At 45.8% G+C, this 12,152-nt stretch overlaps 1 protein-coding gene across 8 annotated transcripts in view; it reads left to right on the top strand.

The window, feature by feature from the left end:
- The window catches only part of ITSN1 (intersectin 1), a 1,522,922-nt gene that overhangs the window by 1,422,896 nt on the left and 87,874 nt on the right, over positions 1 to 12,152 (top strand). For all 8 annotated transcript variants that reach the window (XM_078656938.1, XM_078656936.1, XM_078656937.1 and 5 more), the window contains one exon: positions 6,027 to 6,133. In XM_078656938.1, coding sequence (XP_078513064.1) covers positions 6,027 to 6,133 — 107 coding nt within the window. The remainder of the gene's footprint in view (positions 1 to 6,026; positions 6,134 to 12,152) is intronic.

Here is a 12,152-nt window from a genome sequence, read left to right as displayed (position 1 = left end):
ATGTTTAATCCGAGGTGGACCAGGGTGTCTTTGAACTGTGTGAGAAACCGATGCATAGCTGCTTACTGTGTCTCCTGACCATTACGTCAGCTTGTTGCATGAATGAACTCTAGGCCACACTATACACCACCTATTTATTAGACATGTTGGTGCTTTTACGGACTCGGGCATCATTCTTGCTAAATGTTGTGACTCCTTTGCACATTGTGTTCAGCTAAATAGGGATAGACCCTATTCAGGATAGGCTCGGTATGGATCTTCATATACTTGTCACAATATGAATGACTTTCACTTACCATACATTATTTACTTGATTTTGGGTGTGGTCAACATGTGGACTTTGGTCATTATGTTGAGTTCATGACATTTTTAAATCACACAGTCATATAATTTCTTTAACCTGTGCAGACAGTCATTACACATTCATAATTCAATGTGTAGAGATTAATATGAATGAGATAAATAGTCCAATTAATGTGGTCTCATCTAGGGAACAATGCCCTCTCTTAAAATGACGGGCTTTGAGCAATACTATGATTACAGAAAACAGATGTCGGTGACAAGCTTGCACCAGGCATATCTCTGGTGTCTGGGCTCAAAGCATGACTTTTAGGTTTGCGCCAAGTGCACCCTTATGCATTGTAAATTGATCCGGGAGCAAGGTGCAACGTTGTATGTTGCCAAACATCAGAAGTCATAACCTTTGCGAAGTCCCACTTCAGGCCCCGGGCAAGGGTCTGGTTAAACTTATTGGGCCGTTGTGGCAAGAGGTCCATCTTGCGGTGAAAATCCTCCCGTAAGTCGAAATCGAAGTTGGGGAGAAAACATAAAAAAGTGAAACAGGGCTCTGGTCCTTCCCAACACTCATTAACCGAGAAGAGAGCGTGAGGGCATCCCTGTGTTAGTCGCACTCCTCTGAGGTCCCAGAGCCAGTTCTTCAGCTGATCCAGATGCATCCCAAGTTACCTGGGCTATTGGTGACAGCAAATTGAAGCCTTGCTAGAAATTTTCACCGCTTTCCCGGCTCACTCTGGTGCACCTTTGGGCCCCAAGCATCTGCAGGTACCTGCAGTCGGGTTACCAATGGTGGGGCCTTTGCGGTGCCGACTGACTTCTTGGAACCCATTCCGGGTTCCGAATCAACTCTAGTATAGATGCCTATTCTGGCACTTGGACCTCACTGGGCTGCCGCTAATCCATGCCGCCGGGAAATATGATTCTGATCCTGATGTCTGACCTCCCACGGATTGTAGCTGAATCTTGACTGATGTCACGCTACAAAATGACGAAAGTGCCACCTGTCGTTATCCAGCCTGATTCTGCACTTATCCCTACATCAGTGCAGGCATGCTAACAGAGACTGCATTGTCTTGTTGCTTCGGCTTCTGAACAAGGTACACTATGAGTGGGAGAGGGTGTTGGTGGGCTTGAGGATGGTGAGCTTCCCTCTCATTATAATGATGACAATTTTTATATGGATTTTCAAGAGCCCAGGGAATTGGATACCTCCCCTGATGCATGGTTGGATAAGACCACCTACCGAAGACAGAGTGTCATTTGCGGTTGTGGACCAACTGGCATCTGAGGATCTTGATTTACTGTCGCTTTCTGTTGAGACAAAACTAATGTTTTCACAGAAATTGTACAGCCAGGTTCTGCCAATTTGAGCCCCTGTTCCCCTTCAATGAGGCCGTCACAGATACTTTGATGGATACAAAACCATGTTCCTGCTCACCAGTGAATAGGCAGATGGCCAGGCGTCACAGACCAGTACCTGGCAACCCAGAATTTCTCACTGAACATCCTACTTCAGAGAGCACATATCTACATATCTACCCGTAAGGTTAATCCTAATTCTTTACGTAAGACTCCTCCCAAAATGGAGTGCAGAAGGATTGAGACTTTTTTTAAACAAATGTTCTCATCATCCAGCCTGCACTGAGATCAGTCAATGCAATCTGTTTCCTCGACTGCCATACAGATGCCCTTTGGGACTTAGCTAGCAAGATCTTGCTGGTGGCCCCAAATGACCATAGTGCCTCTCCAGCCCAAACAGTCCATGATGGACAGGATGCAGACACGTACGTGATTCGTGCCTGCCTAGACTCTGCCAACTATTTGTGGAGGGTGGCTTGCACTAGTGTTGTGCTGCACCAACACTTGTGGATGAGTTCCACAGGATTTCCAGGAGATGTGCAAGCTTCTTTCACTGATATGCCCTTTGATGGCTCACGCCTTTTTGGTGAAAAAGCTGATTCTGTCCTTAAGCGAGATCCTTGAATGCAAAAGTAGATGAGCTCATTTGGCAACATATGGTGGAAAACAAATTACGTGTTATCAAAAGAGACTAGCTTAAATATGACCAATATTGTTAGGACTCTGATTAGATTTGTCATGGCCTCCTCGTTGGTGAGTTCATGAAGCCCTCACCCACCAACCTGGTTGGTGGCATGCTTCATCATCGGGCCCACCCAGTGACACCTAATGTGTCCCGGGTGTGCTGCGACGCCTGATTACAGCGGAGCTGGTATTTTACTGAGAGTGCAGTGTGAGGTGTAAAATGAAGTGTGAGTTAAAACGGCTTGGCGAGGGTCCCAGTACCCGAGGGTAAATTTAATTTAAATAACGGGGCCCCCGTCAGCGGTTAAAATAAGGCTTGGGGATGTTTAAGGGAGGCGAGTTACTACCTCCTACATCCATCAGTTGGTCGACATGTTTCAGCCAGTGCCTTAAACTAAATCTGGCTTTCCTCAGGACCTTTTTAAAATAGAGTGTAGTGCAGGTTAAAAAGGAGTGTAATCCAGGCTATGTGTTACACTCACTAAGATGTTTCTCTAAGTGTGAGAGGGGGGATTCCCTTCTCATATATGCGCTTAGATTTTGCAGCCAATGCTACCAGGAGTGAAGCGGTAAGGGGTTGACCAGCTTTTCTGGTCAGAGCCTGCCTTGTACCTGTTGAGACTCCGTACCGGAGTACGAGGACGGTGCAACAGGTACAAGGCAGGCTCTGACCAGAAAAGCTGAAACATGTCGACCAACTGATGGATGTTGGAGATAGTAACTCGCCTCCCTTAAACATCCCCAAGCCTTATTTTAACCGCTGATGGGGGCCCAGTTATTAAAATTTAATTTACCCTCGGGTACTGGGACCCTCGCCAAGCCATTTTAACTCGCACTTCATTTTACACCTCACACTGCATTCTCAGTAAAATACCAGCTCCGCTGTAATCAGGGGTCGCAGCACACCCGGGACACATTAGGTGTCACTGGGCGGGCCCGATGATGAAGCATGTCACCAACCAGGTTGGTGGGTGAGGGCTTCATGAACTCCCCAACGAGGTGCCCATGACAAATCTAATCAGAGTCCTAACAATATTGGTCATATTTAAGCTAGTCTCTTTTGATAACACATATAAACTACGGGGACTCGGACTAACTTTCTAGTCCTCTCTCTCTCTCTCTCTTGATACGCGCAGGAACAAATTACGTCAACGTCAGAAGGAGGCAAGACTAAATTCCGACAATGGGAAGAACCCTGAGTAGATCTTTTCCCCACTGTCAAGAATACACAGAATCAAAGATTTTGTGCTTTTGAGTTTCCACAAAGAGACTCGCTGTAAATTTCATTCAAGCTGGAAAGGAACACAGGACTCCTGTATGCCTTCCCGTCCCTGCCTCTACCTGCCCCATGTTCTGAAAATGATCGAGAGTGACTGGGCCCAAGTCATCCTAGTGGCTCTGAATCGGGACAGGAAAGTGTGGTTCCAAAAACTTCTCGGCATGAGCTTCTGTCCTCCATCCAGGCTCCTACTTCAGGGCCCTTCACCGGAATCTGTCAGTCTACAACTCCATATGTGGTGATTGAGTGGGAGGAGTCAACTGCATTCGATCTGATACCCGAAGTGGTGGACATCAACCTTGCCTCTAGGAGGTCTTCCACAAAGTCCATTTATGCCCGGTGCTCGGACAAATTTGTGGGCTGGTGTAGACCAGACAGACCCTTACAAGTCAAAAATTGGATGTTTGTTTTGTCTCTGGTCCAGCAAGGTCTCACAGTGGGCACTATTAAAGTTTATTTGTCAGCCCTTTTGGCCTTTCTATGTGTCCCAGGCCAACCATCCTTGTTTAAACCACATGTTGCGATGTAGTTTCTTAAAGTTTTAACACCCAAATCCCCCCCAAACCTTGATGCCACAGTGGATCCTTTATATTGACTTGACATTGTCCATGTGCACGCACTTCCAGCTAATGTGCAGCTGCTTGTTGCATCGTCTGCCTGTAAAGTCTGTCTACCTCATTGCATCCATGTCAGCTCATTACATAAGTAAACTGCAGGCACTCTCAATGCAGTCTCCTTACACAGCTGTTTTTCCAGACAAACTGGTGTGGAGGACTCGGACGGCCTTCTTGCCTAAAGTCCTGACTCTTTCATGTCTGGTAATCCATCACCCTGCCAGCGTTCTTCTCCCTTCCGCACCACTCAAAGAGAAGGAAAGGCTTTAACAAACTGGACCCCCAAAGGGCTCTAAGCATTTGCATTGATCACACCAAGGACCATCAGATGGACAATCTAGAATACACTGATCAAGAATCAGCCTCTGAAAGTCTGAAAGCCAATTCCACTGGGTTTTGATATCTATTCTAAGGTGAGGAATCTGCAATTAAAAGCTCCAGCAGAAGAACATGTTACTTACCTTCCATAACTCTCCTGGTGGATGCTCCACCTAACCGCAGATACCTCCCCACCCTCCCACCTCCCCTTCTCTGGAGTGGACTCTTTTTAACATGTAAAAAGGTCCCAAGTTGAGAATCATCACACTGGTACCAATAATTCTTTCACTCTCTACGCCTGAGGGCATGGAAATAGTCAAGCAAGAAAATGACATCCACACACCAGGGTGGTGCATATATGTGACTCCACTCTGTCACTTCTGGGGCAGTTCAGCCAGTGCAGAGCTGTACAGTGACTTTTAGCGGTCTACAGGAATATTGCTGAGAAAGCCTTTGGAGACAGTCTGGGTGCTGACGAGTAATTTAATATATGGAACCTGTGGTTAGACAGAAATTCTATCAGAAAGAGCATTACCAAAGGTAAGTAACTTGTTTTTCTTGATCTAGTCTGGTGCCTGGGGAGTATTCTAGGGTGAGGAATCTGCAGCTAGAGCGAGTCTCTACCAGAAACAGTGTTGCTGAAGGTAAGTAACTTGTTTGTAAGACTGGATTAGCATGGTTTTACACTTGAAAAGAAAAGTGTTAATTTAGTCAAAGAGAAATTGAGTCCTTGGGCCATTTGTTAACTGGTAAAGGCGTTTATCCAAAGCCACATTTAGTTAGTACCATTGAGAAGATGGCTTAACCAATATAAACTGCATGGGAGATAACCCCTGTGGTGTGGGGAGCATTCGGTTTTGAAAATGAAATGCAAAAACATGTCAAACTTTTGATGGACTGTACTGTCACATTGACAGAGACGCCAGTCAAACCTTTAATACATTGACAGGAACTGCTGTGGCATTGGTTCCTGCCAAAATTAAGAGCGACCAGCTCCGACAGCGGATACAGAAAGCAAAAAAAACATTTGCAAGCCTATTTATCTTGACGATTGTATGCTACACTGATTTAATCTGTTTATTGAGGATCTCTCAATTACTTATCTAATTGTTTACATAATTATGATACCATGTATTTTTCTGTTGGAGTTATATCTTCATATTGTACTGTTTGTTTATGTGTTTAAAAGAAGGAAGATGTGTGTCATCTTAGAATGTCATAGGAGAATATGATAATAACATAGAATGTTGATGGGGAGAGATGGGAAGCAGGCAGAGAGCTGACGGGCCTCGTTTGGTTGCTTGGTTGTCTACCTTGAATAAACGTGATTTTAAATTATTTAACCCATCATTACGAGAATTCTTCAAAAACGTTGTTGTTTTGATTCGTTGAGTAATCATGGAGTCCATTTGGTGAACACCTAGCATACATGAGCTTTCTGCAATTTCTTTTTATGCATTTTTTTGTACTATTAGACTTTTCAGAAACCACTGATGGAGTCCGAGCTGCTGACTGAAAAAGAGGTCGCTATGATTTTTGTCAATTGGAAAGAGCTAATCATGTGTAACATCAAACTTCTCAAGTAAGAATTTAATTTGGTATCTCCAGCTGTCTTGCAAGCTCTGCTTCTGTGACACCAGAAGCCATTTTACTGATCTATTACTATCCGAATCAATGTGTATTGTATTGTGGTGCTCTAGCTGCAAGAATTGTTGAATCACACTCTGTACTCCTGTAGGTGCATGCACAGAGATCTGCTTTACCTTCAGCCGAGTATTCTTCATGCACCGCTCTAGGGAAATGTTGGGTCAACCATCATTGTTCTTGTCATATCATCCCTTGTTTTTTTGTTTAATCTTATCTTATCTTGTGTTACCTTTTATTGGGCCAACAAAAACAGTTTGGAGATGGGATGGTACATGAGCTTACAAGACCACACAGAGCTCTTCTTGAGATGTTAGCAATTGTAACCAAGTAGGAATACTTATTTTTTTTTTAATTTGGCTATTTATGAAGCATAACTGTGACCTAGAAAGGCATCCTGGTGCTACTAACAGCCATGCAGATAAATGACCTGATGCAGCTTACCTTATTAGAGGATATTTAAGCCAGGTCTTCAGTGACTTGGAAAAAATATAAGGGAGAGAAACAATTTTACTGATAAGATGCCTGGACTGTAAAGGATCTGCCCCGAAGCATATGCACTTGTAATGTGGAATAACCAAAATCTATTCATTTGGGAAGCACGGCGATTGGGCAGGGCGGTGACGAAGAAATTTGACTTGGAGGTATGGACGGCCAACTCGATGTATGGCCTTGTACCAGAGAGAGAGAGAGAGAGAGAGATTCAAAAACAGCTCTTTTGGGTTCAGGGAACCAGTGTAATATGTCCAAGGCAGCAGTAAGTGAAGTCTTATAAGCAGAAGATCAAGACAAACGGACCGCCGCAGTCTGAATTCTGTAGATGCATTTGAGTAGGTAGTCAATGGTCCCCAGAAACACTGAGTTTCTGTAGTCTAGTCTACTCATGATTTTTACTTGGACAACTAGTGGCGGTAGATGTTATGGTAGTAAGGGTAATATATTTTGTAGGATTGTATTGTAAAGTTTTGTATAGCGCGAACAAGACCCGTGGGTATCAGAGCGCTTCACATTATGAGGTCGGTTAAGATTAACATATTTAATAACACTTACAAATCAGTCAGAATATGAGGTAGATACTTATATGGCAATATGAGGTAGATACTTATCTGACATTCGAAAGTGAGAGTAAATATAAATTTACATAACATGTGCATTTACATTAAGAGTTAGGTTAGATACTAGTCTATATAGCCTACAGTTTAAAGCGCAAACAAATATGAGGTAGGTTATTATACGTCATTCAGGAGGTGCATATATAAGTATGAGTATTCATATTAGCATGAGGTAGCAGTAAGGATACAAGTCGGTCTCAGGAGAGACTCCTGTCTCGAATCATTGTTCCACATTGTCTTCATTCACATAGGCATCTTTCCCTTCCGGTTATGTAGATGCTCTGTATTAGGATAACAAAAATCTCATTTGTGATCAGAAGTCTTCGCTATGTGAGGTATTTACTCATCAGGATGCTTTTCACTTTCTCAGTAACGCAAAACTAGAGGAGGAGAACTTATTAACCTAAGAAGTTGGAGATAAGTCTGAATTAAATTAGAACCATACGTTTCTTACAGCTGAGACAGTAACAGGGGGGCTGCCTCAAGTCAAGGACAAAACTCTGCTGGCGGTGGTCTGGGTATCTTGTCAATGGAGCAGCACATCACTGCTGTCTTGTCTCCATTGAATTTTAAAGAATTTAGGGTGAACTAGGTAGTGATATTGTGCTTACAGGAGTGAAAGGATTCCAAGGATGCAGAAGAGAGTGGTTCAAGGAGATGGTAAGCTGCGTATCATCTGCACAGTACACAACTGATACCCCTTGGCTGGAAAGCATCTGATCCAACGGTATGAGGCAGTAGATGTTGAACGGGGGTTATTTGCAAGAAAGGGGGGTCGCTGTTCATTCCCCGAGGGACACTGTATTTTGTTTCTTGCTCGCCAGTCCTGCCTGTCTGCTCGTCTCCCTCCCGCCGCCGCACCACCATGCCTGAGCGCCGCTGAGTGGAGGGGGACCAGGGCCGCAGACCACAAGTCCCAGCCTGCACAGTGGCAGAAGCCGACGACGCCCATACTTCCAGCGCCAGGAGGCGCATAAGAGGGAGAACTGCCCCTGTGGAGCGGGGGGTTATTTGCTAGAAAGGGGGGTCGCTGTTCATTCCCCGAGGGCCACTGCATTTTGTTTTCTTGCTCGCCAGTCCTGCCTGTCTGCTCGTCTCCCTCCCGCCGCCGCACCACCACGCCTGAGCGGCTGCTGAGTGGAGGGGGACCAGGGCCGCAGACCACAAGTCCCAGCCTGCACAGCGGCGGAAGCCGACGACGCCCATACTTCCAGCGCCAGGAGGCGCATAAGAGGGAGAACTGCCCCTGTGGAGCGGGGGGTTATTTGCAAGAAAGGGGTGTCTCTGTTCATTCCCCGAGGGACACTGCATTTTGTTTTCTTGCTCGCCAGTCCTGCCTGTCTGCTCGTCTCCCTCCCGCCGCCGCACCACCACGCCTGAGCGGCCGCTGAGCAGAGGGGGACCAGGGCCACAGACCACAAGTCCCAGCCGGCACAGCGGCGGAAGCCGACGACGCCCATACTTCCAGCGCCAGGAGGCGCATAAGAGGGAGAACTGCCCCTGTGGAGCGGGGGGTTATTTGCAAGAAAGGGGGGTCGCTGTTCATTCCCCGAGGGTCACTGCATTTTGTTTTCTTGCTCGCCAGTCCTGCCTGTCTGCTCGTCTCCCTCCTGCCGCTGCACCACCACGCCTGAGCAGCCGCTGAGCGGAGGGGGACCAGGGCCGCAGACCACAAGTCCCAGCCTGCACAGCGGCGGAAGCCGATGACGCCCATACTTCCAGCGCCAGGAGGCGCATAAGAGGGAGAACTGCCCCCGCGTCGCGGGATCGCGCGCGGGTCTGCGCCTGGCTAAGCCTGGGCAGAGGGCGGGCCCTCTGTGGCCTGAGGAGGACGGGACGGGCCACGCCCCTTGGCCTTATAAGAAGAGGTAAAGCTACCGATTGACTTTTGGTACTGGACAGTAGTACTTGCTTAATATTTTTTTAAATAATTTTATCATATCCTATCCATACCATGATCCGCAATGGGGTTGCCACTAAAATAGCCCTTCGGTCGGATTCTTCCCCCAGTATGCAAGACAAGCACACAAATAGTACCTTTTTACCTACGCGTAGAGATGTTGATAAAAATAATTCCGATCAGCTTATAGACAGCCCAACTAGTAATCAATCCCCCCCACAAATAACCAGTACAGCGTGTAGCCTCTCACTGTTGGGGGAATTAAATTTTCTGTGTAAGACCAGGTACGCCCCAGCAGGATTACCGTCCCCGCCAAATAACAATATCCCGTTAGCTCCTAATGAGAGTGTGCTGGAACCCTTTTCCATTTTCACAAAAGCCAATACTCAAAGTATAATACCCGTTCGGGCTACATCCGCCAAAAGGAAGTATGATGGTGATAAATATAATGGGAGTCAATCTAAATTACAAAAACTACAAAATGGGTCCCCAAGTCCAACCTTGTCCCCTACCAATTACTCCCTAACTCCAGAGGCGGCCAAAAAATTAGACGACATAGCACCCTCTTCCCAGACGGCCCTATTGTCCATGATCGAACAATTAATCAAATCTACTATTTACCCTCTGATTGACAAAATTAACACCTTGGGGGATAGACTGACAGGGATTGAGGAAACAATCAAATGTAATTTGTTACCTCCTACCCATGCTACAATATCTAATCATCCCATGTCAACTGCTCCTCCTAATGCGCCTAAACAAACCATACAAAACAAAGTTGCCCAAACCCAAGTACTAGCTCCCACCTCTTTGCCCTCAAATGTTCCTAAAACCCCTCTTAAAACCACTACAGCACACAATATTATTCCCAGAGTAGAGCGCAACAGGGTTTCTCGAATTCATCTACCTCCAGAGGCCGCTCCATTCATGTGCGTCCTCTCGGGAGTCCCGCAACTCAAACAGGATAAATCAGAGAGACAACATGACTTGTTAAATAAGGTCAAGTTTTGGCTATCAAAAAATAGACCCCTGCTCCATGATCTAGACGGCAGGATTATGAGCGTGAGGAGAGTGGGCTGGCTAGGTCCCCTCCCAGAAAGACATCACTGGTGACTTGGTATTAATAAGATTTAGGAGTAGACACATTGTTCCATACCTCCAAACTTGGCCACCCAAAGAAGGTGATGGCCCCATATCTACCTGGGATCTACACGATTTCTACCCAAACACCTCATATATCTCTGCTCCCAGACCAATGGCTGAGGATAACACCAGGCTGGGTTGAGGACTTTGCTTACCGTGTCGTTGTAGTATCCCCGCGCTTAACAGATTAGACTTACCGCATAATAGTCTTAGGTACTGCAACCCCTATCAACTTTCCTTTTAATGTAATGGAAGATCTGCTAACACGAATCCTGTAAAGTATGTTATTACCAAGATAGCTATATTTACAGGGTGAGCAAATGTTTTTAACTTTTAATTTGTAGATAATTTGTGCTTTCATATGTATGTTCTTTTTAACGATGATTATATTTTTAACTGTACGCTTTTATGATTTTAAACAAAAATCAAATAAATCAATCTGAACTTGAACTTGAATAAAGTGGGGCTCAAAGGTGAGCCCTAGGGTACCCCTTGACTGGTTGCCCTAGAGTCTAATTGTAATTGTGGTAAATGTATCGCCTGCAGTCGGTTTTTAAGGTAGGAACTGCATAATTTCAGATTGGTGCCTCTGATACTAGTTTCTTCCAGTCTATAGATCAAGATCTCATTACTGACAGTATCGAAAACAGCCAACAGATCGAATCGGACAAGGGCCACTAAGTTGCCCTCGTCAATCGCAATTCAAAAATCATCTAGTACCGATATCAAAACAGATGCTCTCTTCGGCAAGGAGCATATAACACGGTACGTGGCAGGGATGTCCCCCATCTCCCTGCTTTTTACTCTGGCAATGGAGCACTTTGCCATAAGACTACGACTGAAAATGCGACCCTGGGGCATGCAGGTGGGTGACACGACTTGTGTTGTCTGTATGTACGTAGACGACACCCTGGTATACTTGACACGACTGGAGGAGTCAATCCCAGTTCTATTCCAGGAACTGGACAGCCTTTGAGGAAATACCAGGACTAAGGCTTAACAAACAAATAATGGTGCATTATCCATGTACGGCCTTAACCGGCACCCCCACTCCTGACTTACCTAAGTGGGGATCCCATGGGAATTTAGTGCATTCAGATACCTAGGAGTCTGGGTGACGGAAATGGCTGCCCAATACCATCAGTTAAATATGCAAAGCATAGTGCAGTGACTCCGATTCTCCATCGCTTTTTAGAACACACTCTCCCTTTCAATAATGGGATGGGTGACGCTTGCCAAAATTGAGCTGACTATCTGCAAAGTCACATGGTGCCACAGTGTGACACACACATCCGCTCCCATCACACTGTCACCCGATGATGAGCTGATATCACACTATGGCAGATAAAATGAGCTGAAAACCACTGTAAATAGTGGTTTTCCAGCTCATTTTCGAGAGGTTTTGAACTGCTGTTGACAATTAAGTGGTGGGAAAAGACCCCAGGACATCAGCACCAGCCTCAGTAAGCTTTTTTATTTGGAGGAGGGGGCTTGGTGATGGGGTGGGGTTCAAAAGTGCCTCCTAGGTAGTTATGGGTACGAGGTCCGCCCCCTTCAAGGCCCCGCCTCCTCTTCGCACTGCGAGATTGTACTTCAAGTTGGCAGGTATGGTCCTGCCGCCCAGATGTTGCTATGTACTCCAATACACACTGTCCCGATACAACAATCGATCTTTCAAGAATTAGACAGTCTCTAAGTCTCCTTAGTCTGGGCTAGGGGAAGAAATAGGGTCTGACTGGAGGTACTGAAACTGAGCAGAAAGAAGGGTGGACTGGGTCTCCCAGACCATGAGCTTTATTATA

The sequence above is a fragment of the Lissotriton helveticus genome, chromosome 8, assembly GCF_964261635.1.
Source record: "Lissotriton helveticus chromosome 8, aLisHel1.1, whole genome shotgun sequence".
NCBI classification, from domain to species: domain Eukaryota; kingdom Metazoa; phylum Chordata; class Amphibia; order Caudata; family Salamandridae; genus Lissotriton; species Lissotriton helveticus.
The sequence above is the reverse complement of the archived record's forward strand: the minus strand, read 5'-3'. Positions and strand labels throughout refer to the sequence as shown.